Source organism: Caretta caretta, chromosome 3 (genome assembly GCF_965140235.1).
Source record: "Caretta caretta isolate rCarCar2 chromosome 3, rCarCar1.hap1, whole genome shotgun sequence".
NCBI lineage: Eukaryota > Metazoa > Chordata > Testudines > Cheloniidae > Caretta > Caretta caretta.
In genome coordinates, this window is record NC_134208.1 from 2366531 (window position 1) to 2393340 (window position 26810).

The 26810-nt window shown below is 43.8% G+C and overlaps 1 protein-coding gene across 16 annotated transcripts in view; it reads right to left on the reverse strand.

Moving 5' to 3' along the window:
• DTNB (dystrobrevin beta) overlaps positions 1-26810 on the reverse strand; it is a 380746-nt gene that overhangs the window by 85555 nt on the left and 268381 nt on the right. For all 16 annotated transcript variants that reach the window (XR_007356069.2, XR_007356070.2, XR_007356076.2 and 13 more), the window contains 3 exons: positions 10886-10971; positions 8222-8335; positions 3522-3618 (listed from right to left, as the gene is read on the reverse strand). Coding sequence is in view for 3 of the 16 variants with exons in the window: in XM_048846097.2 (XP_048702054.2) it covers positions 3522-3618; positions 8222-8335; positions 10886-10971 (297 nt within the window). In the remaining 13 variants the exon portion in view is untranslated. The remainder of the gene's footprint in view (positions 1-3521; positions 3619-8221; positions 8336-10885; positions 10972-26810) is intronic.

Below are 26810 nucleotides of genomic sequence, written 5' to 3' on the forward strand. Positions count from 1 at the left end.
GAAACCAGGCATTCCTGTAAGACGGGGCTTTCACCCTCAAAGAGGCTGTGTATGCAGAAGTTCAACTGAAACTTCTCCCCAGCCAGTAGCTCAAAAGGAAAATTAAAGGAAAAAGTTTTGTTTTTTTCTAAACTAAGTGAGGGGGATAAAAGAAAAAGGGAAACAATGTAAATAGCTGCTAATGAGGAAACTAAGTAACTAACTGTTAAACTAATTAACTACTAAGTAGCAAGGCCCCTGACTCCTAGCCAAGAGCGGAAGAGAAGGAACTGAGCGGGGGCTGGTCGCACAGCATCAGGTATCTGCCTGAAGCAGCACAAGACAGGGACCACGCATGTGTGACCCAACGGGGCTCTGCTACCAAAAGTCTCCGAGTATGAGGGCAGGGGCTCATGAACACCTAAAATGGAGCACCCAAAGGGACAGCACTCGAAGAAGAACAGGGTAATTATCGGCTGATCCATCCTCTGTCATCCAGTCCCTGCTTCTGGCAGTCAGAGGCTTAGGGACACACAGAGCGTGGGGTTGAGCCCCAGGCCATCTTGGCTAATATGGCGGGGTGGCCTTGTCCTTCACTAACTTTCCTAATTCTTTTCTGAACCCAGCTATATTTTTGGCTTTCAGAACATCCCCAGGCAACAAGTTTCCACAGGCCGACTGTGCATCTTGCAGCAAAGTACTTCCTTATGTCCGCAGAAAGAACAGGAGGACTTGTGGCACCTTAGAGACTAACCAATTTATCTGGGCATAAGCTTTCATGAGCTACAGCTCACTTCATCGGATGCATTCAGTGGAAAATACAGTGGAGAGATTTTATATACACAGAGAACATGAAACAATGGGTGTTACCATACAGACTGTAACCAGAGTGATCACTTAAGGTGAGCTATTACCAGCAGGAGAGTGGGGGGACGGGGACCTTTTGTAGTGCTAATCAAGGTGGGCCATTTCCAGCAGTTGACAAGAACGTCTGAAGAATAGCCGGGGGGGGGGGTTGGGAAGGGGGGAGGAAATAAACATGGGGAAATAGTTTTACTTTGTGTAATGACCTATCCACTCCCAGTCTTTATTCAAGCCTAAGTTAATTGTATCCAGTTTGCAAATTAATTCCAATTCAGCAGTCTCTCGTTGGAGTCTGTTTTTGAAGTTTTTTTGTTGAAGAATTGCCACTTTTAGGTCTGTAATCGAGTGAGCAAAGATTTCAACAATTTCCATCCCACCATCAACCTCAGCTGGACCAGTCCACACGAGAGATCCACTTCCTGGACACTACGGTGCTAATAAGTGATGGTCACATAAACACCACCCTATACCGGAAACCTACTGACCGCTATTCCTACCTACATGCCTCCAGCTTTCATCCAGACCACACCACACGATCCATTGTCTACAGCCAAGCTCTACGATACAACCGCATTTGCTCCAACCCCACAGACAGAGACAAACACCTACAAGATCTCTATCAAGCATTCTTACAACTATAATACCCACCTGCTGAAGTGAAGAAACAGATTGACAGAGCCAGAAGAGTACCCAGAAGTTACCTACTACAGGACAGGCCCAACAAAGAAAATAACAGAACACCACTAGCCGTCACCTTCAGCCCCCAACAAAAACCTCTCCAACGCATCATCAAGGATCTACAACCTATCCTGAAGGACGACCCATCACTCTCACAGATCTTGGCAGACAGGCCAGTCCTTGCTTACAGACAGCCCCCCCACCTGAAGCAAATACTCACCAGCAACCACAAACCACAAGAACCACTAACCCAGGAACCTATCCTTGCAACAAAGCCCGTTGCCAACTGTATCCACATATCTATTCGGGGGACACCATCACAGGGCCTAATCACAGCAGCCACACTATCAGAGGCTCGTTCACCTGCACATCAACCAATGTGATATATGCCATCATGTGCCAGCAATGCCCCTCTGCCATGTACATTGGCCAAACTGGACAGTCTCTACGTAAAAGAATAAATGGACACAAATCAGACACCAAGAAGTATAACATTCAAAAACTAGTTGGAGAACACTTCAATCTCTTTGGTCACTCAATTACAGACCTAAAATTGGCAATTCTTCAAAAAAAAAAAAACAAACTTCAAAAATAAACTCCAATGAGAGACTGCTGAATTGGAATTAATTTGCAAACTGGATACAATTAACTTAGGCTTGAATAAAGACTGGGAGTGGATGTGTCATTACACAAAGTAAAACTATTTCCCCATGTTTATTCCCCCCGCACTGTTCCTCACACGTTGGAAATGGCCCACCTTGATAATCGCTACAAAAGGGTTTTCCCCCCTGCTCTCCTGCTGGTAATAGCTCACCTTACCCGATCACTCTTGTTACAGTCTGTATGGTAACACCCATTGTTTCATGTTCTCTGTGTATATAAATCTTCCCACTGTATTTTCCACTGCATGCATTTGATGAAGTGAGCTGCAGCTCACGAAAGCTTATGCTCAAATAAATTTGTTAGTCTCTAAGGTGCCACAAGTCCTCCTTTTCTTTTTGCGGATACAGATTAACACAGCTGTTACTCTGAAACCTGTCCTTATGTTAGTGAAATTAATAGACGTCCGGTTTAAAACTAGATGACCTCTGGTTCTTACAATATGTGAAGGGGTAAATAACACTTTCCTATTCACTTTCTCTACCCCATGAATGATTTTATAGACCTCTATCATATCCCCCCATAGTTATATCTTGTCTAAGCTGAACAGTTCCAGGCTTTTTGTTCTCTCCTCATATGGAAGCTGTTCCACACCACTCATCATTTTTGGTGACCCTTCTCATAATGAGCTTAATGTGCATATCTGTATTAAAAGGGTCACAAACCCAGACTGTGATTTCATACTTAGAACCTTTTATCGTCAAAGCCCTTTATAAACATTCACTAACTAACCCTCCTCTACAATAGGGTGAACTTAATGTCCAGGCAGATGTCAACTGTAGACGTGGCTCATAGGAAGAATGCTAGACCTTCAGATAGCCCAGACTCAGAACAATGAAGCGTATTACAGATCAGACCCAACACCCTGAATCACACTCTAAAGCAAACAGGATATAGTGCAGGCTATGGAGAATTGGTGTAACACTTTCTTTTTGGCTCAGACTGCCAGCCAGGCAGGAAGCCACATTCTGCAACGTAGTAGCTGTAGCTTCCAAATTGTTTTCAGGCTAAGCCTGGAGCATTCCATGATTACATTGGGACAGTATAGACCATAGGCTGACTGGTTAGTCAATTAACAAATCTCTCCTCCCTTTCCCATACCTCCCAAAGCCTGTGAGTGTTCAACAACTTTAACACAAGAAGCAGCATGTGGACCTAATCGCACATTAACCATCCTTCCCCATATGCAGAGCTGAAATGGAAGTGGCTTTTTACTGTTGTTTACAAGATTATCTGTACATGATCACTGAGGGAAGTAACGACACCAGCAATGTAGGAGTCTAGTGAGAGCAAAGCTCGGGCACATGCGAGGGAGGAAGGTCTGAGACAAAGGTGTTTACCTTGAGCAGTTTCATTAGCCCTTCAAGCTGCACCATCAGTTCCCTTCTGCTCTCTTGAAGTGCAGACATTCTCTGTTCTAGTTCATCCTTTCTCTGCCTGTTCAAGTTACATGGAAGAAAGTGTCAAAAGAAACTCTGGCTGTTTCTGGGGCACGTAGGGAAATTCAGAGCTGGCTGATTGGCATATATACCACATTGTTATATTTCACTTTGTTTAGTACTCCCCCTTAAAGTTAACAAAATCAGAGCAAAACGTAACACGCTAACCACGACTCCTATTGTAACATGGCATGCAACAATCAAATTTTTCACTATGAAATACAGACACCCAAAGTCAGAATTATAATGGTGGGAAGCACTTTTTTTAAACCAATGCAATTTGAAAAGAAAGCCAGCATCCTTTTAATGATGCTGTCAGACCCAGGCATCCAGCAGATCTTTAAGACAAGTCAGACTGAACCACCAAAAAAATGAAAACAGAGTGCAGAGTGCTGGAAGGAAGAGACAATGGAATGCCATTAACTTGAACTGAGAATTTACAGAGCTGCTTCTATCCAGTAATCTGACATACAACTTGTGAAGCATTTTCTGCAATAGAACCTGTGTAAAGTGTAACACAACACAAGCCAATCTGCAGGTACAGAAGGGAATTTTTCCTTTCTGGGTATTGAAAATTATTCCATTCTAAAGCCTGCTAGAATGAAAGTCCTATGTTTAACAGATTTGAAAGAAAAGTGGCTTAGTGTTTGTTTGTTTGAATTTTCAAAGAGAATTAAGTTTCCTACAGTCGGGAACCTAGAATCAAATTAGCATCACATGTCAAAAAGCTCAATATCTTATATGCGAAGAAAGTCATGCTGCATTATTTGAAACCATGAACAAATAGTACAATAACTGCAGAAAAAAACGATAACAGGAGGGGATTACTCATTTATTTCTGTGGTTTCATCCATACAATAATGTCAGGTCTAAGGTTAAAGACAGGATAAATTATATCACAGGCTTTGACCTTCCTTTGAATCTGGAAATTTTCCTCGTGAATCTATACCTATGGATGAATCATTACAAGGATCTTCGTAACCAACTCATTTTAGAAGTGAAAAATGTGATAGCAATGACTTGGAAAAGAAACGTCATCATCTCAAAACCAAATGGATCTACTGAGTATTGTTTGCAGTTACTATGGTAAATGGAAGGGTGGAGTATAGTATGTATTTATTCAAACCATAAAAGTACCAAGATTATATAACAGAATGGACGTCTTGCTCTGCTGGTTAGAGGTGACTGGATCACCATAACAACATGGAGAGAAGATTTTTGACAGTAGAGAGCTCTTTAATCTAAAAGACAAAGGCATAATGAGATCCAATGGCTGGAAGCTGAAGCTAGTCAAATTAATGATAAAAATAAGGTGTAATTTTTTAATACTGATGTTAATTATTAGTCATTACATTTCATTAACAACTTACCAAGCAACCGGATGAATTGTCCATGACTTGAAATCTTTAAAGTAAGATTATGTGTCTTTCTAAAATGTATACTCTAGCTCAACCAGAAGTTATGGGCTTAACACAAAAATTACTTGGTAAAATGTTCTAGCCCAGTGGTGGGCAACCTACGGCCCGTCCGGGTAATCCACCTGCAGGCCATGAGACAGTTTGTTTACAGTGACCATCCGCAGGCACGGCCCCCTGCAGCTCCCAGTGGCCGCGGTTTGCCATTCCCAGCCAATGGGAGCTGCGGGAAGTGGTCGCCAGCATGTCCTTGTGGCCTGTGTTGCTTCCTGCAGCTCTCATAAGTCGGGAACGGTGAACCGTGGCCACTGGGTGCTGCGGGCAGCCATGCCAGTGGACGGTCACTGTAAACAAATTGTCTTGTGGCCTGCCAGCGGATTACCCTGATGGGCTGCGTGTGGCCTATGGGCTGCAGGTTGCCCACCACTGCTCTAGCTAGCCTGTGTTATGCAGGAAGTCAGACTACATAATCATGATGGCCCAGTCTGGCCTTAAAATATCTGAATGCTGCCTGAAACTCTCTGACTTCCAAGAGTCGTTCACAGATTTTAAGGTCAGAAGGGATCATTAGATCATCTAGTTTGACCTTCTATATATCATAGGTGTGAGAGTTTCACCCAGTTAGCCCTGTATAAAGCCAAATAACTTGCGTTTGACTAAGCATCTTTCAGGAAGGCATCCAGTCTTGATTTAAAGACATTAAGAGATGGAGAATCCACCACTTCCCTTGGTAGTTTGTTCCAATGGTTAATCACCCTCAGTGTTAAAAAATTGTGCCTCATTTCTCATTTGAATTTGTTTAGATTCAGCTTCTTGACAGTGGTTCTCGTTATGTCTTTCCCAAGAACCCTTTAGTACCTGGTATTTTGTCCTGAAGGTACTTATGCAACATAGTCACCTCTCAATCTTTTTGATAAGGAGCTCAGCCCGCTTAGCTTAAATCTCTCACTGTAAGGCAATTTCTCAGACCTCAAATAATTTTGGTGACTTATCTGCTCTTGCTCCAATTTTCAACATCTTTGTAAAAATGTTGTCACCAGAACTGTATGCAGTATTGGTCTCACCAGTGCCATATCCAGAAGAAAAATCATCTCCTACGCCTATTCACTACACTCCAGTTTATCCATTCAAGGGTCACATTCGCCCTTTTGCCACAGATTCACACTAGGTCCAGAGCTCATGTTCAGTAGCTTGTCCACTATGACTCTTAAATCCTTTTCATAGTCACTGCTTTCAGGACAGTCTCGAATTCTGGAAATACGGCCAGTATTCCTTATTCCTAGAGGTATGACCTTGTACTCTGATGGATTAAAACACATTTTGTTCAAATGGGCCCTGGTTAAAGTGATCCAGACCACTATGTATGATTGCTCTGTCCTCATTATTATTTACCGTGCTGTCAATCATTGTCATCTGCAAATTTTATCAGCAGTGATTTTATATTAAATTTAAATTGCTTAGTCAGAGCTTCTGATCAGTCTATAAAATATTAAGTAATTAGCAGGGGAAAATGTTAACCGGGGGGTGGGGGTGGGGAATGGGGATACCTAGCAGCCCCAGCTTTCTTTAATCTGGAACGCGCCAGTCCACTCCAGCCTTCTCTCCATGCAATTCGAAGTACCTCTAGTTCTGGCATCTTCTGAAAGAGCGCAATCAGCACTCCTGGGATTGACATCAGTGCAGCCCAGTTCCTGGCTCCCCACTCTCCTGATCTTCAATGGAAAGTTGAGGGAGAGTAGCAGAAATCAGCATCTTGGTGGTGCACTAGTCCCTCCCTTTCTGCTTCAGAGAGCATGAACGGGCATAATTGGGGGTCAGTCTAAGGCACAGGAAGCAAAACCCCACATTTACATGTTCCCTCATCTGCACTGAGCTCAGTCTTGGAAACACAGAGTCCACTGTTGTGTCCAAGCCCCCCGGGAGTCTCTAGCCCACATTTTGAGAACTTGTGCTCTTGAGATGTTACCAGCAGATGAGACAAAGGAAATATTGGTCAGCAATGCACTGAGAAGTACCGATGGGGCTGAGCTGCTTCTTTACAAAAAGCTAATAAATATGTTGAGAGCCTTTAATGTTGTAGTAGCGGGTTGGATAATGTCTTATAGGTAAGGCTGTACGAAAATCGTGGGCTGCAATATTGTTGTGGAAACAAACTTTTAACACACATTGCAACTTTTTATAGTTGTTGCAAATTTGAGTGGCATTGTGACCCTGTGTGCCAGGTCACAACGTTACCTATTTGTGGGGTTGCAATTTCACTCACCCAAATTTTGCCTGACCGCCTCTCCAGTGCACTCAAATTTGACCCCACACCAAAACTGGAATTTTTACAAACTGTGGCTTCTGAACCAAAAAATCACGACTTTCTTACAGTCTTGCCTATAGGAATTGCCCTCTCCTGGGCATGGAGCAAAGCTGCCCCACTCCAGTGGCACTGTGCCTTAGGGAGAACTCCTCAACATGCACAGAACGCACGCGAACATACAGCACGGCTTCCCTTGCAATCCTATCATAATGCAGTTCTCAAAGGGCTGTAGCTGTCAAGAGCTTAAATTTCAGGATGTGCATTAGGTTTCATATGGTGTTTTTTGAAGGCTGAACTGAGAACTAACTAGCAAAAGAAGATGCAATAAAAAGCAGCCAGAGAATTCAACCTTGTGATTACACAGACAATGACATACTTTATTGCTAATACTGAAAAGTCTTCCCTTGTCACTTCAAAATGCAAACATAATCAAAGGAGTTCGAAGATTGCTCCTCAACTCTGGAGATGTGGTTGAATGTTTGCAGATAAGTGCTTTCAAAACCACACTGACTAATCAAATCACTGACATTGCTCTTCTGTTCCATTCACTTGTCCAGTAAATAATAAGCAGATGGTCCCAATTCTACTGGCCTCCTTACAAATAACTTTCTTATTTATCTAAAGCAAGAATACATTTCAAGTGATGTTTCTATTTACTTTTAAATCCACTTTATGAAAGTCACATAGTTTTATATAACTGCTAGCTTTCAACAATCCCCAGCAGAAAGATTTAAAATGGCTCCTTAGAGTTCTCGTAGATTTACCAGTAATACTGTGTTCTCAGTACCAGATAGGATCATCCATCCTGGAGAGCAGGCCACACATGGCTGAAGGGTTAATATGTCACATGCATAAAAGTTTTAGATTTATTTGTTTTTTACCGTAGAAGCCTGAGTTCTGCCAGCAAAGTTGGGTTCTGCTGAGCTTTCTCTGGGGTTGGCTGGGAGGCTTGTTCATGCTCCAGTCTGAGGCGCTGAATTTCTTGCAGTATCTCTCTGTTGAAATAAGGAGACAAGGAGATCGAACATGAAACAAGGCAACAGTTCATACTGTGTTTTCAAATCCTAGACAAAAGCTTCAGATGAGCTTTCTGCCCAGCTCTGCAGCAGCAGTAAGTGCCGCTAATTCCCTTTCACGTGTGAATGGTGTAGGCTGAAATCCAGAAGCGGTGTGTAGTGGAGACCTAAACATTGCCACAAGACTAGTTGGTAGATCTATTACCAAAAAGATGATGAGTCTGAAATTAAACAATGTCACCACTTCTCCGTATGCCAGCAATGTCGTTCCTACAATAGGGGCCAATAGAGCAGCTCCGTTTTAAAGGGGGAAGAGTGATATTTTTAGTCAAAGCGTGTTGATCTATTTGCTCCTGCTGCAGGAAACATTTCAGAGGTGCCAAGCCAGCATAAGCAGCAGTGGTGACAGTGGGTAATTTCTAAATCATCTTCACAAGGTTTTCTGGTAGGTCAGCAGGAATGTGAAAAACAACAGCTCCTGGCCACAGAAGCTCACAGTAATGGAGATAAACTTGTCATGAGGGCTCACAAAGGGAATGTAATTAACTAGCATCCCCAACTGCACAGTGTATATTCTAAACTGCTGTCGTACCCTGTACAGCTGGAGGTCAGAAAACATATTGGTAACTGCAAAGAAGTCACTTATTAAAATGTAAATTAAATCCCTCTTTCGTTTAATTGAGATGGAAAATTTATTCTTTAATCTTCATTTTTAAAAAAATTGTTGAACCACCTTCTCTGCCTGACTTCAGAGGAGCACTGAGCCTACAGTTTAGTTTATCTGCTGTATTTGGTCTTGTCATGGGGTGTAGCGCAGGCCCTTTGAGGCCTCATGCTGGAGGCATTGTGGTCCTACGACACTCTGCTCCAGAAAAGGAGCAGCGAAGCTTGGTCCTTCAGGCTTGCCTAGAAAGGCTTCAGGGGAGAAGCCAATCAGAGCAAGCAGGCTCAGATAAAACGAGGTACAGGGGCTGAGCAGGTCAGTTCCGGGCTGGGGCCAGAGGAGCAAGGAAGGGTGCTCCTTGCTAGAGCTCAAGGGAGAACCAGAAGATGGATTCTGGTGGCATTGACATTCAATGAGGAAGGAGAGGAGTGGAGACCTTCGGCCCTGAGGTAAAGGTGAAGAGGAAGGAGCTATGTGGAAAGCGGCCCAGGATATAACAGCAGTAGCTATTAAAGGAAGCTGCACCTGGCTGCTATTTGTTGGGTCCCTGGGTTGGGACCCGGAGTAGTGGGTGGGTCTGGGTCCCCTCACTGGCCATTGGAAGAGTGTCTGAAGCCTAAAGAAGGGGACAAGTTTCATGTAAAAGCCCAAGCACAGGGCTAGAATTTAAAGAGCTCTAGGATGGTGCTGAAGACCCTGCAGAGGGCCAACCATTTGTTGAACTCTGTTACCCTGGGAAGGGGACTGAACTTGAAGGAGTAACCTGGCTGGAGAGTTTGGGTGAGAAGAATTGATAAGGCAAAAAGTAGTCTCCAGGGAAAAAGCCCTGGGGGGCGCTGCTCCATATCAGGGCAGGAATGGTCTTAAAGCTAGCTCAGATGGGGCTGAGAACTGAGCCCAGACACACAGGGGGAGATACCAATGAGGGCACAGTGATAGACCCTGTTTGACCTTTTACCCCAGAAGGGGTGTGTTGGTGCATATTGACTGTGTGTGACTTGGTTGGAGGACTGGGCCACTGACACACACCTGATGAGGTTAACAGTCAATGGGGGGCGCCAGGAGCAGAAAGAGAGAGAGTGCATACTTACATCCAAACAAAGGAGGTGCTCATGAGAAGGGAGTTTCCCCGGTCACAAGTCTGCTCTTTAAGATTCATTCCAAACTCTACAAGCTGTCCAATAGAGGAGAAATCCTCCCTTTTCTCAAATCACATTTCTTCCATGAAGCCTTTCAAAATGCCCCCTTTCCCACACCAGCTGGCACCTAATTTATTATACTGCTATTTTCTGATTGGTTTATTCTACAAAATGTGGGTTCTAAATTACAAGATCATTGGGACAGCGACTGCAACTGCTTTAAGGTGTGTACCATGCTGGGCACACTGCTGGTGCCCAATGAATAAGACAGTTAAGTGATTTCTTGGAGCCTCAAGGGTTCTCAGGAACACAGGACATAAGGGAGACTGTCAACTTGACCAAAATGTTTGAACTTAGGAGCCTCTGAGGTATGTGTCTAGCTCCCACTGTAGTCATCAGGAACCCCCATCTTAGGGCAATGAACAGCACAAAGTATTTGGCATCAAATTCTGACCTAAGATGGGCCACTTTTTTCAAACTTGGGGGGTGGGGGAAGGTCCTAAAGGCAGGCCACCATGTCCATATTTAGACATCTCAAGAAAAAATGTGATTGTCAGAGGTAATTAACAACAGAAACTAATTGCACTAATAAAACAGGTGCACCATTCAACAAGGGAACCTATGAAACTCAGTTTAAATAACAAAATGCTAGAAATAATTAAGTAAGCCTGCAAGTAAATGTTCTGTCTCCACACACTCCCCACTAAACAGCTCTACATGTCTTACCTGTTTTTGTTTTCCAGTTCGGCTATCAGCTGTCTTTGTTGTTTATTGGCATCAAAATTGAAACCCAGGTCTGTTGGTGGGCGTGGCTAGAGGATAAGAATATGTCATATTTAATCACAGTGTGTACTGTGTGCTATACAGATAATGTGCTGCGTGGATCCAGGCTTCCTGAATGACATAGTACAATACATGGAGTATTGTTTGTTATGAAGAACGAACAATTAACAAAATATTGGTCCTAATATTGACTCTTGGGGCACACCCTCAAACTAGGACTGCACAGTTATGCTCATCAGCAGTTGCCCACGCTGGAGAGAAGTGGCTATGGCTTAGTTTGTCATCTCTTTGGGAAGGGGCTCGAGAAAAACTGTATCATGTGTTTCGTAGCACACAATATTTCAATGTCATGCAGAGAGGTAGATGCAGAAGCTGGCAGTATGCTTATCGAGAGGTGGAAGGAAAGAAGGAAAAGGGTATAAAAATAGTTGAGAATTATAACATTTATAAAGAAAATCTGTTACCAGATACTGACCTTTTCATATGGCAAGTCCTGAAGAAAAGATACATGATCACCATAATACAACTGTGTCAGGAACTTAGGAAACTAACTATGGAATTGTCATAAATATAAAGGGAAGGGTAAACACCTTTAAAATCCCTTCTGGCCAGAGGAAAAACCCTTTCACCTGCAAATGGTCAAGAAGCTAGGATAACCTCGCTGGCACCTGACCAAAATGACCAATAAGGAGACAAGATACTTTCAAAGCTGGAGGGGGGGAGAAACAAAGGGTCTGGGTCTGTCTGTGTGATGCTTTGGCCGGGGACAGAACAGGAATGGAGTCTTAGAATTTAGTAAGTAATTTAGCTAGATATGCATTAGATTCTGTTTTCTTTAAATGGCTGAGAAAATAAGCTGTGCTGAATGGAATGGATATTCCTGTTTTTGTGTCTTTTTGTAACTTAAGGTTTTGCCTAGAGGGATTCTCTATGTTTTGAATCTAATTACCCTGTAAGGTATTTACCATCCTGATTTTACAGAGGTGATTCTTTTTACTTTTTCTTCTGTTAAAATTCTTCTTTTTTAAGAAACTGAATGCTTTTTCATTGTTCTTAAGATCCAAGGGTTCGGGTCTGTGGTCACCTATACAAATTGGTGAGGATTTTTATCAAACCTTCCCCAGGAAGGAGGGTGCAAGGTTTTGGTGAGGATTTTGTGGGGAAAGACATTTCCAAACGGGCTCTTTCCTAATAAAATAAACATGGTTAGACGTTTGGTGGTGGCAGCGAAAGTCCAAGGGCAAAAGGTAAAATAGTTTGTACCTTGGGGAAGTTTTAACCTAAGCTGGTAAAAGTAAGCTTAGGAGGTTTTCATGCAGGTCCCCACATCTGTACCCTAGAGTTCAGAGTAGGGAAGGAACCTTGACAGTAATATTCTTCCTTGTTAGACTACACTAGAACTAGATAGTTCCACACATAATTTGTTGAAGCTTTTCAGCATGCTTTCTGGAAATTCTTTGACAGTTTCTCAGGTATAACCTAATACGAATATCTCAGCCAAGAATGTTATTTCTTTTAGGTCCCAATTCCTTACAAGATATACATGTGCTTAACTTTATACACTGAGTAGTCCCCTTGAAATTAATGGGTCTACTCACAAACATAACATTAAGCAGGTGCACAAGTCTTTGCAAGACCAAACACTTAATTTGCAGAAGACTTTGGTGCTCATAAAGCTAAGGACTGAAACAGGATGACACTTGAACTCTGATGAGTCTGTTTTGAGCAGAAGGGGGAAGGCTGTAGAAAGGCTACTACCCTGTTAACTTGCCAATTCTATGGTTACTCTTAGGAGAACTGCTGCACTGAGTTTCTCCTCAGGACAAAAATGCTAAAATATTTGTACTATGCACAATCAACATAGCCCTCATCCAATGGATTAAAAACTGGCTAAATTATAGATCTCATATTATAAGTGTTAATAGTAATCATCAGTTTGGGACTCTGCAGGAATCAGTTCACAGCCAACTCTCCAATATTTTTATCAATGATGTGGAAGCATAAAATCTTTGTGTCATTTACAAAAACTTTACGAGCAAAGATTGGTGGAGTAATAAACAAGGGTAAGGACAGATCATTTATAGAGAGAGATCTGGAAAGACTGATAAACTTGGCGCAATCAAACATGCTGTGATGCTCTGCTCAGGGCAGCCAGAACTGTAAGCCACTGGGTTACCTGTCTGCCTTAGCAAGAGGGAGCTTTGCTGGGGCTTAAACGGTGAGATTGCTCCATTCCACATCAGCCTGTCTGAATCACCAGCACACTCGTTGAGACTCTGCACGCTTTAACCTTGCCTTGTAGGTTAACAATCAGGGAACCCGAGTTCCCCAGAAATGTATCTCTACAGCGTCCAGTCTCTCTCACTGGGCACTCTCAGTAATTAGTAAGCTTGCTGTCTCCAAAGAGACAGTGCACATACTAGGCTGTTAGTTTAGCCAAGGTCCCACAATTTACGTCAGTACATTGCACTGAGACGGTTTATAGTAAAACTAAGTTTGTTAATAAAGAACATAGATTTAAGTCATACCAAGCAAGAATAGAAGGGTTACAAAGTAAACAAAAACAGCATGCCTTCTCATGCCTAAAACGTAAATCGAGGAAGCTATGCCTCTCACTTACATCAAGCAACAGCATCTCCAGCCCTCCAAGCAAGAGAATCCCCCATTCACAGACTCAGAGAGAGCTGTCCCCTTTGGCCACTAAGTGATGCATAACTAGAACGTCATTTTTGCTGCCCTTATGTTTTCCAAAATCTACTGCCTTTGCTTCAAGAGCCATGAAGATCTGCAAGGGATTCAGACGCTGGTGTGAGATGATGCCCTATTGGTTTATAAGTGGAACAGGTGGACTGATTGATTCATGCACCATGTCAGAGTACCTGAACTGATGCCTCCAAGCTGGAGTTATCAATATTACCTGAACTCTGCCCTGTAAAATCTTTCTTGGAACACTTGGGATTAACAGAACAGAGGGAAAGTCTAGAACAGGTTCTTTCCCCACCTAATTAGAAGTGTGTCTGACAGAGATCCTGGGCTTGCTCCTCCCTGGGAACAGAACACTGGAAACTTTGTGTTCACATTGGTAGCAAATAGGTCTACTGAGGGAACTTCCCATTTTAGGAATACCTGACCTAGACTGAGTCTTTCTATTCCCATTAGTCACTGATGGAGCTCTTTCTGTTTAAGTGAACTGCTGTATCATTCTGGGCACTTGGAAGATGTAGGGCTACCAAGATGATCCAATGTTGTATGCACCAGTCCCATAGGTGTAGCTTCCTGACATAATGGGGATGACCTTGCTCCCCTGACAGTTTATATATGCAGAGCTGCTGTGTTGTCTTTCCCATTATACAGATCACTCAACAGAAGCAAAGAACACAACATTTAGTGTATTCACACACTACATCCGAGCAGAGAACTGAACCAGTCTGACAACAAGACCCCTTGCCTCTCTAGCTCCTAGACAGAAGTGGTCCTGTACAGCTGGTACATGGCAGTCCTGTTCCTTTGTGTATTTCATGGTGAGTTGGCTAGCCTGCGTCTTTCAGATCTTTGTTAGTTTGATACTGTTGGATACATAGATCATCAATAAATGAAACATCTTCTCGTTGTCCCTTTGAAGACAGGGATGCCCTTGGTGCTTCCCACAGGCTAGTTCAACTGACTCAATCTCTTTGACCTTGTTCACACTTGGATGTTTTCCTAAAATGTCCCACTGCTCCTGCCACTGCTTCAGTTTAACTAGATACAGCAACTACAAGACTTCTAGTGTAAGGAAGGAAGGATAATCCTGCAGTTAAGGCATGAGACTGGGACTCAGGGAGCCAAATTCTCTGGTAGTGTAAATTGACTTACATGGGCATAGAGTCTGACTCTGGAAATCTGGTCTCATCTCTCAGTGCTAGCGCAGACTTCTTGTGAGACCCTGAGCCACTCACTCAAACTATGGAATCATACATTTCGTTACTTTTGTAGGCTGACCTTGCACACAGCAGAGGTCCTTACATCCCCATCTCCATTCTCCCCCACAGACACCTTCTATGACACCCTCCCATTCTCTTCTGTCCAGGACTTGCTGCAACCTGGCCATCCCCATCCTCATGCCAGGTACTCTGTGTCTCCCCACTCCCCCCATGCTAGGGACTCTGTGTGCCCCCCATTCTGCCTTCCCAGGACCAAACCAGGGTCCTCCTGTTAACCGCACAATTTGGGGCACCCAGTTTATACCCTACCAAGATCCTAGGGTATGATCCAATTAATTTTTTTTAGGGCTTGGGGCATAAGGCACCTACCCTTACTCATGGGGCTTAGGGCTTTACGGGTTTGCAGGCCCTTTTTTAGTGAAAGAGCTTTATATAACTGTGTTTTAAACGTTTATTTATTATCAATATATACAGAATACATATGCTAAGCAAATCTATGATGCTTACCATTTTTAATATACAAATTTTATTTGATGGCTAGTTAGGATTTATTTGTTTGGGGGGGATTGGTGCTTTCATACGTTATTGTTGTGCAGGGTATGATATTTTGTAGCTTGTTGTATTGTAGTTTGAAGTTGATTTTTAAGGAGCTTTGTTTTTTATTTATATCATATAGGTAAATTTTAAAAAAAAATATTTATGAAATCTATTATTTTTAAGTAACACGTAATTAATTATGCATTGTCTTTTGTTTTTTATTTAAGTTTAAATTGTAATTTATTTTTGTGCAGATGGTTAGCATCCATTTGCCGATTAGAGCTTATTTTATCTGTTATTATTTGTTGGTGTTTTGTGTATTTTTAAAATGGGTAACGCTCGAGCGCTTTGATTTTATAATTTCGTGGGTTTTAACTCTTGTTAGGGACATTCCGGGCGGGGGGGTACTTTATTAGCAGCCTAGCATTATTTTTCTTAATTTCAGTGATGAAATCCCTGAGTTTCATCCCGGGCTGCTCAAGGCTGGTTTAGTAAGGGGCTTAGTTAGGTCCCAGGCCTACAGTCCATCTGCCATGCACAGGTTCTGTGTAGCCTTCATGCCCAGGTCCCCCATTTTTCACACAGGCCAGAGGCTGTGTATATCCCTCTTTCCCTGCTTACAAGAGTCCCCCACTCTCACACTCCCAACAGAAGTTCTGTGTGCCAGCTCTTCCCCCCATGGAAGGGGCTCCGTGTGTGCCCCTCCCCCCACTCTTATTCTTTCTTTGCTTTCTCTTTCAGAGTGTCAGCATCTTAAGATCAACTGATACAGGCTGAACTAAAATGAGGGCTCTTGTGATGCTGGAATGATGTTAATTTGTGCCATGATCAGCTCTTTGATGATTAGAGGATTATGGTGGGGGTTGAAGCTGTGGTTCTGCTAACCAGATGTCAGGGGCACTATATGTCCCCCATTTCCCACTCTTGGTTTCTTTGTTTTTCATCAAAATCATTATGGTTCTGACTACTGATGCCTAGAACATTCTCTGAAATTTTGGAATCTAGCAGATGTGGTGTTCAAGTGATCATATTACTTCCAAACAGAGAAATGCCATCAATTTGAGCATACGCGCTTCACAAGCTCAGCCAATAACAGAGTATAGTAGGAGTCGGCAGCTCCTGGAATTTTAACCAGTGTATTGTCTGGACCTGCCCTGGTGTTAGCAATGTGTGAATTTACAGAGAAGCCTAATTTAGACAGACTTGAATTTGGCAATCCATGAGTTTTTTTGCTAGTAGTATTTCTATCTTCATTACATGATTATACATCACTTTGCTAGCAGTAAAACCAAAGACATGAGTTTGTCTGTATTTATACTACCAACTTGTCTATTAGATCAGGTGTGACCTTAGTGCTTCCCACAGGCTAGGGGTCAAATTTACAAAAACTACTTCTAGCTTTAGGTGCCCAACTTTAAACATAAATTCTGCCTGTAGCTGCCTTTACCTTTGATACAGAGTTGTGGCTGGCGGAAAATACAGTCCCCAGCATGCACGACTGTTTTCAATTCAGTGGCTCAAGAAGTGAACAGTGGGACCTGTAGTCCCAGCAAACTGCACTTCTCTAGTGAAAGTGAGGTTGGTTGCAACCTGCTTGACTTTATATACATCTTTTACTTTATTCCATTTAAAGTACTGATAATCTGACACAGGGATTTGCAGACATATCATTTCACTGATGCAGACAATTTCCTTGCCTTTTTTTTTTAAAAGGATTATTTAGTACATGATCATATCAACTGAAGAACAATGCCTACAGCTATCTTACCTCTAGGACAGAGCTGTTGTCTCTTTTATGAAAGTTTTTTCTGTGAAGAAAAAAGTATTAAAAAGCTTTTACAGCATCCCCACAAGTCCCTGCTCCTTTGCAATGAATGTCATAGAACAGTTGTCTTGCCTTGCACCCTGTATTTAGAGCTCTTTGGGAAGCATTTCATTTGCTGGCTCTAGATATGAAACATTTCCTGTAGAATTCTGATCAGAATTGTTCAGAATATTTTCCTTTCCCTCTATGCACACCTTCTGAAAGGCAAAAACTTGTGATCGTGCCTCTAAAACTTACTCACAAAGTCCATTAGTACTTAGTCTTCATGATCATTTCAAATCTAGAATCACTGTGATAAGCAGAGTTAAATCATCTCCATTTTCACTCTTATGAAATACATTGAGTTAACTGGGTGAACGGCTTCCCACCTCCCTCACACTAGATTAAAGCAACTTTTCTCTTTGTCTTCAAGGCCCTAAAAGCCTGGCTCCTGCTCTCCCTTCTGCTCCCATCACTTTGCATTCCTCCCCCAGCTCTTCCCACACGCTGTGACTTCCCCTTTGCTTCCTTTTCTCACTCTTGTCTCTGGGTCTTCTTCCATGCTGCTCCATCTGTCTCAGCCCACCTTTGAGAAAAAACACACTTCTGCACGGAGGCCTATAAACCCCACCTGCTACCTCACCCATGCTAAGGCACTAATTTATCTAGTTTAAAGAAAGAAGTCTGGTTTTAAAAGACTCCATGCAAAAATCATTTGTATTTGTTGGATGGATGAGTGTGTCAGCGAGACTCCGGTTTAGCAAGCCCGGAACAAGAACCACTTCCATTTTGATAGGTAGGTGAGTCTGGTGGAAGGCTTTCTGCTACTTAGTAACGCCTGGTGAACTTGCTCTGAGCAAGCCTGTTCTCTGGGATTTAGTGGAGGAACATCCAAGCCTTTAAATGAAGGGAACACAGGTTTGGGTGGAGGAGCCAACAGTGGCCCTGAGTGATCAAATCCAGGTGCAACAGGAGTGAGACGAGTCGCCATTGAGAGGTCCAGCAGAGTGCAGAACCAGTATTGGCAGGGCCATGCTGGGGCTATTAATATAACCCAGGCATGGTCCTGCTTGATTTTTAGTAGCACTCTCTGTGGGAGTGGGACTGGGGGGAAGCAGTTTCCATCCAGGGTAGCAGGGAGGTGTCTGTGATAGAACCCAGAAGGGAGCATAATTGGTAACATTTTCTCTTGTACTTGTTCACAAATAGGTCTATTGGGGGAGTCCCCCACTGCCGGAAAATGCCTTTGGCTACGTCCGGGTGAAGAGACCAATCATAGAATCCTAGAATATCAGGGTTGGAAGGGACCTCAGGAGGTCACCTAGTTCAACCCCCTGCTCAAAGCAGGACCAATCCCCAACTAAACCATCCCCGCCAGGGCTTTGTCAAGCCTGACCTTAAAACTTCTAAGGAAGGAGATTCCACCACCTCCCTAGGTAACACATTCCAGTGTTTCACCACCCTCCTAGTGAAAAAGTTTTTCCTAATATCCAACCTAGACCTCCCCCACTGCAACTTGAGACTATTACTCCTGATTAGGGGTCTGGAACACATGAGTTATGAGGAGAGGCTGAGGGAGCTGGGATTGTTTAGCCTGCAGAAGAGAAGAATGAGGGGGGATTTGATAGCTGTTTTCAACTACCTGAAAGGGGGTTCCAAAGAGGATGGCTCTAGACTGTTCTCAATGGTATCAGATGACAGAACGAGGAGTAATGGTCTCAAGCTGCAGTGGGGGAGGTTTAGATTGGATATTAGGAAAAACTTTTTCACTAGGAGGGTGGTGAAACACTGGAATGCGTTACCTAGGGAGGTGGTAGAATCTCCTTCCTTAGAGGTTTTTAAGGTCAGGCTTGACAAAGCCCTGGCTGGGATGATTTAACTGGGAATTGGTCCTGCTTTGAGCAGGGGGTTGGACTAGATGACCTTCTGGGGTCCCTTCCAACCCTTATATTCTATGATTCTATGATTCTATGATTCCTTGTTCTGTCATCAGCTACCACTGAGACAGTCCAGATCCATCCTCTTTGGAACCCCCTTTCAGGTAGTTGAAAGCAGCTATCAAATCCCCCCTCATTCTTCTCTTCAGCAGACTAAACAATCCCAGTTCCCTCAGCCTCTCCTCATAAGTCATGTGTTCCAGTCCCCTAATCATTTCTGTTGCCCTCCGCTGGACTCTCTCCAATTTTTCCACATCCTTCTTGAAGTGTGGGGCCCAAAACTGGACACAGTACTCCAGATGAGGCCTCACCAATGTCGAATAGAGGGGAACGATCACGTCCCTCGATCTGCTGGCAATGCCCCTACCTATACATCCCAAAATGCCACTGGCCTTCTTGGCAACAAGGGCACACTGTTGACTCATATCCAGCTTCTGGTCCACTGTAACCCCTAGGTCCTTTTCTGCAGAACTGCTGCCTAGCCATCTGGTCCCTAGTCTGTAGCAGTGCATGGGATTCTTCCGTCCTAAGTGCAGGACTCTGCACTTGTCCTTGTTGAACCTCATCAGATTTCTTTTGGCCCAATCCTCCAATTTGTCTAGGGCCCTCTGTATCCTATCCCTACCCTCCAGCGTATCTACCTCTCCTCCCAGTTTAGTGTCATCTGCAAACTTGCTGAGGGTGCAATCCACACCATCCTCCAGATCATTTATGAAGATATTGAACAAAACCGGCCCGAGGACCGACCCTTGGGGCACTCCACTTGATACTGGCTGCCAACTAGACATGGAGCCATTGATCACTATCCATTGAGCCCGACAATCTAGCCAACTTTCTATCCACCTTATCGTCCATTCATCCAGCCCATACTTCTTTAACTTGCTGGCAAGAATACTGTGGGAGACTGTGTCAAAAGCTTTGCTAAAGTCAAGGAACAACGCGTCCACCACTTTCCCCTCATCCACAGAGCCAGTTATCTCGTCATAGAAGGCAATTAGATTAGTCAGGCATGACTTGCCCTGGGTGAATCCATGCTGACTGTTCCTGATCACTTTCCTCTCCTCTAAGTGCTTCAGAATTGATTCCTTGAGGACCTCCTCCATGATTTTTCCAGGAACTGACGTGAGGCTGACTGGCCTGTAGTTCCCAGGATCCTCCTTCTTCCCTTTTTCAAAGATGGGCACTACATTAGCCTTTTTCCAGTTGTCTGGGACCTCCCCCGATCGCCATGAGTTTTCAAAGATAATGGCCAATGGCTCTGCAATCACATCCACCAACTCCTTCAGCACTCTTGGATGCAGTGCATCTGGCCCCATGGACTTGTGCTCGTCCAGCTTTTCTAAATAGTCCTGAACCACTTCTTTCTCCACAGAGGGCTGGTCACCTCCTACCCATGCTGTGCTGCCCAGTGGAGTAGTCTGGGAGCTGACCTTGTTCGTGAAGACAGAGGCAAAAAAAGCATTGAGTACATTAGCTTTTTCCACGTCCTCTGTCACTAGCTTGCCTCCCTCATTCAGTAAGGGGCCCACACTTTCCTTGACTTTCTTCTTGTTGCTAACATACCTGAAGAAACCCTTCTTGTTACTCCCAGCATCTCTTGCTAGCTGCAACTCCAGGTGTGATTTGGCCTTCCTGATTTCACTCCTGCATCCCCGAGCAATATTTTTATGCTTGATCGCCATTGGGCAGACGAGTGTGTGCCAACAAGTGAGAGAGAGAGAGAGAGAGAGAGTGACACACAGACACTCTGTCTCTCTCTCTTGCGACTGCAGCTCCCTGGCGTGGAAGGTTAGGGCTTTTTATTATGCATGAGGCAGGCTAGAGGCACAAACGTAGCAGCCTGACTGTGTAGTAACATTGTTAAAGTTGCTGTTGATGGTTAATTGATCTCATTCTTTGAGGCAGAAATGAAGCAGCCTGCCTACATAGTAACATTGTTAATGTTCCTATTGTTAGTTAACTGTTCCCATTCTCAGTCAACTCCCCCAGGAGCATAAAGCCCGTGAAAGTTTTAAGGCCCCTACATTGCCAGAGTGATGTAAAGGACCCTTATTATAAATGACAGTAAGGGATGCCTCAGCTTGGAAGATCTATGGGCTTCCTCACTTTTCTCCTGTGCCAAAGTGGCACAATGGGGTTAGATTACAGCTCAGGATTTATTTTACTTACCCATTTTAAAAAAAAGGCTTTGAGGGCAAATAAAACATTGACCAAGCAGTCAGTAAAACGGCAGGACAGTCAGAACCAAGCACTTCCCAAAGTCCCCAGCCAGGTCCAGGACAATGATTAGCAAAACTGTATGACTTTCAGGTGTGAAATTCTGAGCAATTTAAAATGACATTCTACATTAAAAAAAATTTTTTTTTATGCTGTTTGGTGTTCTGTAATGTAATTTAAATGAAAATCCAGGATTATAACTGGAACGCAGGGTATTAGTTACCAAGTGTTTGTAACTTAACTTTCATGTGTTTAGGAAACGCTGAATAATTATTGTGACTTTTTTCTGTATTGTAGTTTCAATAAATTACTAAAACAATTGAAACTGGTGTGATTATATTGTATTATTTTGACAAATAAAATATGCAGAATTTTTAATTTTTTTATGCAGAATTTTGAAAATTTTTTGGCACAGAATCCCCCCCGGAGTATTAACTGGGTCCAGAATGGGTTTACTGAGAGGCTTAGAACGTCTTCTCAGATGTCATGTAAGATGGGAATTCAGATTGCTAAAAAGAAAAGCTACATTTTTTCTTGCAAGATTTTTTTCTCTCCATATTTTCCATTCTGTGCGAAAGCCCCTGGGAATGGCTAGGCTGCATCTCTGAGTGGAGTTTTCTAGCTCCAGCATGGTATTTATTTTAATCAGCACTCACTCTACCGACATAAAACCCTATCACTCTTAAACAGCATGAACTATGCAGAATCTGTTGAGCATTTGACATTCTTATCCACAGACACGTTTGAGTTCTAAATATTGAATGTGTGGTGCATCAGCATTTATTTTTATTTATTTATTTATTTATTTATTTATTTGGATTCTTTGATTATGGGATGGTGTTCCAAGAAGGAGGAGTGCCAGGCAGAGATGGGCTCCACCTAACGAAGAGAGGGAAGAGCATCTTCGCAAGCAGGCCTGCTAACCTGGTGAGGAGGGTTTTAAACAAGGTTCACCGGGGGAAGGAGACCAAAGCCCTGAGGTAAGTGGGGAAGTGGGATACCGGGGGGAAGCATGAGCAGGAGAATGCGAAAGGGGAGGGCTCCTGCCTCATACTAAGAAAGCAGGACAAACAGCAAGTTATCTCAAGTGCCTATACACAAAGGCAAGAAGCCTGGGAAACAAGCAGGGAGAACTGGAGGTCCTGGCAAAGTCAAGGAATTATGATGTGATTGGAATAACAGAGACTTGGTGGGATAACTCACATGACTGCAGTACTGTCATGGATGGATATAAACTGTTCAGGAAGGACAGGCAGGGCAGAAAAGGTGGGGGAGTTGCACTGTATGTAAGGGAGCAGTATGACTGCTCAGAGCTCCGGTATGAAACTGCAGAAAAACCTGAAAGTCTCTGGATTAAGTTTAGAAGCGTGAGCAACAAGGGTGATGTCATGGTGGGAGTCTGCTATAGACCACCGGATTAGGGGGATGAGGTGGACGAGGCTTTCTTCTGGCAACTAACGGAAGTTACTAGATCGCAGGCCCTGATTCTCATGGGAGACTTCAATAACCTAATACCTGCTGGGAGAGCAATACAGAGGTGCACAGACAATCCAGGATGTTTTTGGAAAGTGTAGGGGACAATTCCCTGGCGCAAGTGCTGGAGGAACCAACTAGGGGCAGAGCTCTTCTTGACCTGCTGCTCACAAACCGGGAAGAATTAGTAGGGGAAGCAAAAGTGGATGGAAACCTGGGAGGCAGTGACCATGAGATGGTTGAGTTCAGGATCCTGACACAGGGAAGAAAGGAGAGCAGCAGAATATGGACCCTGGACTTCAGAAAAGCAGACTTTGACAACCTCAGGGAACTGATGGGCAGGATCCCCTGGGAGAATAACATGCAGGGGAAAGGAGTCCAGGAGATCTGGCTGTATTTTAAAGAATCCTTATTGAGGTTACAGGAACAAACCATCCCGATGTGCAGAAAGAATAGTAAATATGGCAGGTGACCAGCTTGGCTTAACAGTGAAATCCTTGCTGATCTTAAACACAAAAAAGAAGCTTACAAGAAGCGGAAGATTGGACAAATGACCAGGGAAGAGTATAAAAATATTGCTCGGGCATGCAGGAGTGAAATCAGGAAGGCCAAATCACACCTGGAGGTGCACCTAGCAAGAGATGTTAAGAGTAACAAGAAGGGTTTCTTCAGGTATGTTAGCAACAAGAAGAAAGTCAAGGAAAGTGTGGGCCCCTTACTGAATGAGGGAGGCAAGCTAGTGACAGAGGACATGGAAAAAGCTAATGTACTCAATGCTTTTTTTGCCTCTGTCTTCACGAACAAGGTCAGCTCCCAGACTACTGCACTGGGCAGCACAGCATGGGGAGGTGGAGACCAGCCCTCTGTGAAGAAAGAAGTGGTTCAGGACTATTTAGACAATCTGGACGAGCACAAGTCCATGGGGCCGGATGCACTGCATCCGAGAGCGCTAAATGAGTTGGTGGATGTGATTGCAGAGCCATTGGCCATTATCTTTGAAAACTCATGGCGATCGGGGGAGGTCCCGGACGACTGGAAAAAGGCTAATGTAGTGCCCATCTTTGAAAAAGGGAAGGAGGAGGATCTGGGGAACTACAGGCCAGTCAGCCTCTCGTCAGTCCCTGGAAAAATCATGGAGCAGGTCCTCAAGGAATCAATTCTGAAGCACTTAGAGGAGAGGAAAGTGATCAGGAACAGTCAGCATGGATTCACCCAGGGCAAGTCATGCCTGACTAATCTAATTGCCTTCTATGACGAGATAACTGGCTGATAACTGGCTCTGTAGATGAGGGGAAAGCAGTGGACGTGTTGTTCCTTGACTTTAGCAAAGCTTCTGACACGGTCTCCCACAGTATTCTTGCCAGTAAGTTAAAGAAATATGGACTGGATGAATGGATGATAAGGTGGATAGAAAGCTGGCTAGATTGTCGGGCTTAACGGGTAGTGATGAATGGCTCCATGTCTAGTTGGCAGCCGGTATCAAGTGGAGTGCCCCCAGGGTCGGTCCTCGGGCCGGTTTTGTTCAATATCTTCATTAACGATCTGGACGATGGGGTGGATTGCACCCTCAGCAAGTTCACGGATAATGCTAAGCTACGGGGAGAGGTAGATATGCTGGAGGGTAGGGATAGGATACAGAGGGCCCTAGACAAATTGGAGGACTGGGCCAAAAGAAATCTCATGATGTTCAACAAGGACAAGTACAGAATCCTGCACTTAGGATGGAAGAATCCTATGCATCGCTACAGACTAGGGACCCAATGGCTAGGCAGCAGTTCTGCTGAAAAAGACCTAGGGGTTACAGTGGACGAGAAGCTGGATATGAGTCAACAGTGTGCCGTTGTTGCCAAGAAGGCCTATGGCATTTTGGGACTATAAGTTGGGGCATTGCCAGCAGATCGAGGGACGTGATCGTTCCCCTCTATTCAACATTGGTGAGGCCTCATCTGGAGTACTGTGTCCAGTTTTGGGCCACACACTACAAGAAGGATGTGGAAAAATTGGAAAACGTCCAGCGGAGGGCAACAAAAATGATTAGGGGACTGGAACACATGATTTATGAGGAGAGGCTGAGGGAACTGGGATTGTTTAGTCTGTGGAAGAGAAGAACGAGGGGGGATTTGATAGCTGCTTTCAACTACCTGAAAGGGGGTTTCAAAGAGGATGGATCTAGACCGTTCTCAGTGGTAGCTGATGACAGAACAAGGAGTAATGGCCTCAAATTGCAGTTGGGGAGTGTTAGGATATAGATATTCAGGCCTGTCTGTAAAGGCCTATACTCTAAGAATTTAGGTGTATTCTTATCGCTTGGCTAGTTCTAGAGGTATAAAAGAAAGAAATCACTGTCTGCCGGTGTAAGGGCCTTCTCTTACTGTGACAGATTGAGGCCCTGTTCTTAGGCTAAGGCCTTTGGCTAAGCAGCAGAGGCAGCCATAAGCTAGGAAGCAAACAGTCACATCCTCACACTCCAAACTAGTCACACTGAAATAAGGTGCTATTCGGCTGTTAGGAATACAGTCCTGTCCTGATAGTTCCTATCACCTCCAGAGAAAGGGAAGTGCCTAGAAAATGTAAAAGGAAACTTAGTTTGATAGCATCCTGTCTGGCAAGAACTCACTTATCAATAGCTGGGATGTGAAATCCTCACTTCTGTGTTGTCTTGTCATTGTAGTTCCCACTTTGCTATTGTTTGTCTGTATAATCTCTGTCTGGTTCTGTGATTGTTCCTGTCTGCTGTATAATTAATTTTGCTGGGTGTAAACTAATTAAGGTGGTGGGATATAATTGGTTACATAATCATGTTACAATATGTTAGGATTGGTTAGTTAAATTTCAGGAAAATGATTGGTTAAGGTATAGCTAAGCAGAACTCAAGTTTTACTATATAATCTGTAGTCAATGAGGAAGTGAGTGGGTGTGGGTGGGGGTGGGCATGTGGGTGTGTGAGATGGGAACAGGGAATGGGGGTAAGAAAATTGGAATCATGTTTTGCTAAAGGGGGAAATGGGAACAGGGAATGGGAGTAAGGAAGTTGGAATCATGTTTGGCTAAGGGTAGGAATGGGAACAGGGACACAGGCGTAAGGCTCTGTGGTGTCAGAGCTGGGAAGGAGGATACTAAGGAAGGAAACTGGAATCATGCATGCTGGAAGTTCACCCCAATAAACATCGAATTGTTTGCACCTTTGGACTTCGGGTATTGTTGCTCTCTGTTCATGCGAGAAGGACCAGGGAAGTAAGTGGGTGAAGGAATAAGCCCCCTAACAGGGAGGTTTAGGGTGGATATTAGGAAAAACTTTTTCACTAGGAGGGTGGTGAAACACTGGAATGCATTACCTAGGGAGGTGGTGGAATCTCCTTCCTTAGAAGTTTTTAAGGTCAGGCTTGACAAAGCCCTGGCTGGGATGATTTAGTTGGGGATTGGTCCTGCTTTGAGCACGGGGTTGGACTAGATGACCTCCTGAGGTCCCTTCCAACCCTGATATTCTAGGATTCTATGATTCACAGAGAAAATCTCTCATATATTGGATGGACTCAGAGAACATTAGGACAAAACAAATACGGGACCAAAGAGACAATTCCCACCTTCTAAAAACATAGCCCAGTTGTACAAGTAATAGTCATGGAAGTACTCAAAGCAATGAGGGCCACCCATGTGATTTTGCCCACCTTGCCACTCCTAGCTAGTGAGAGAAAACGTATGTTCTAGGACCCCAACAAACATGGTGTATTCACACTTCCTTTGAAGAGGATAGCTTAACAAAGAGAAGGTTAAGGGGAGACTTGATTACAGTCTATAAGTAAAAAGAAAAGGAGTACTTGTGGCACCTTAGAGACTAACCAATTTATTTGAGCATAAGCTTTTGTGAGCTACAGCTCACTTCATCGGATGAAGTGCATCCGATGAAGTGAGCTGTAGCTCACGAAAGCTTATGCTCAAATAAATTGGTTAGTCTCTAAGGTGCCACAAGTACTCCT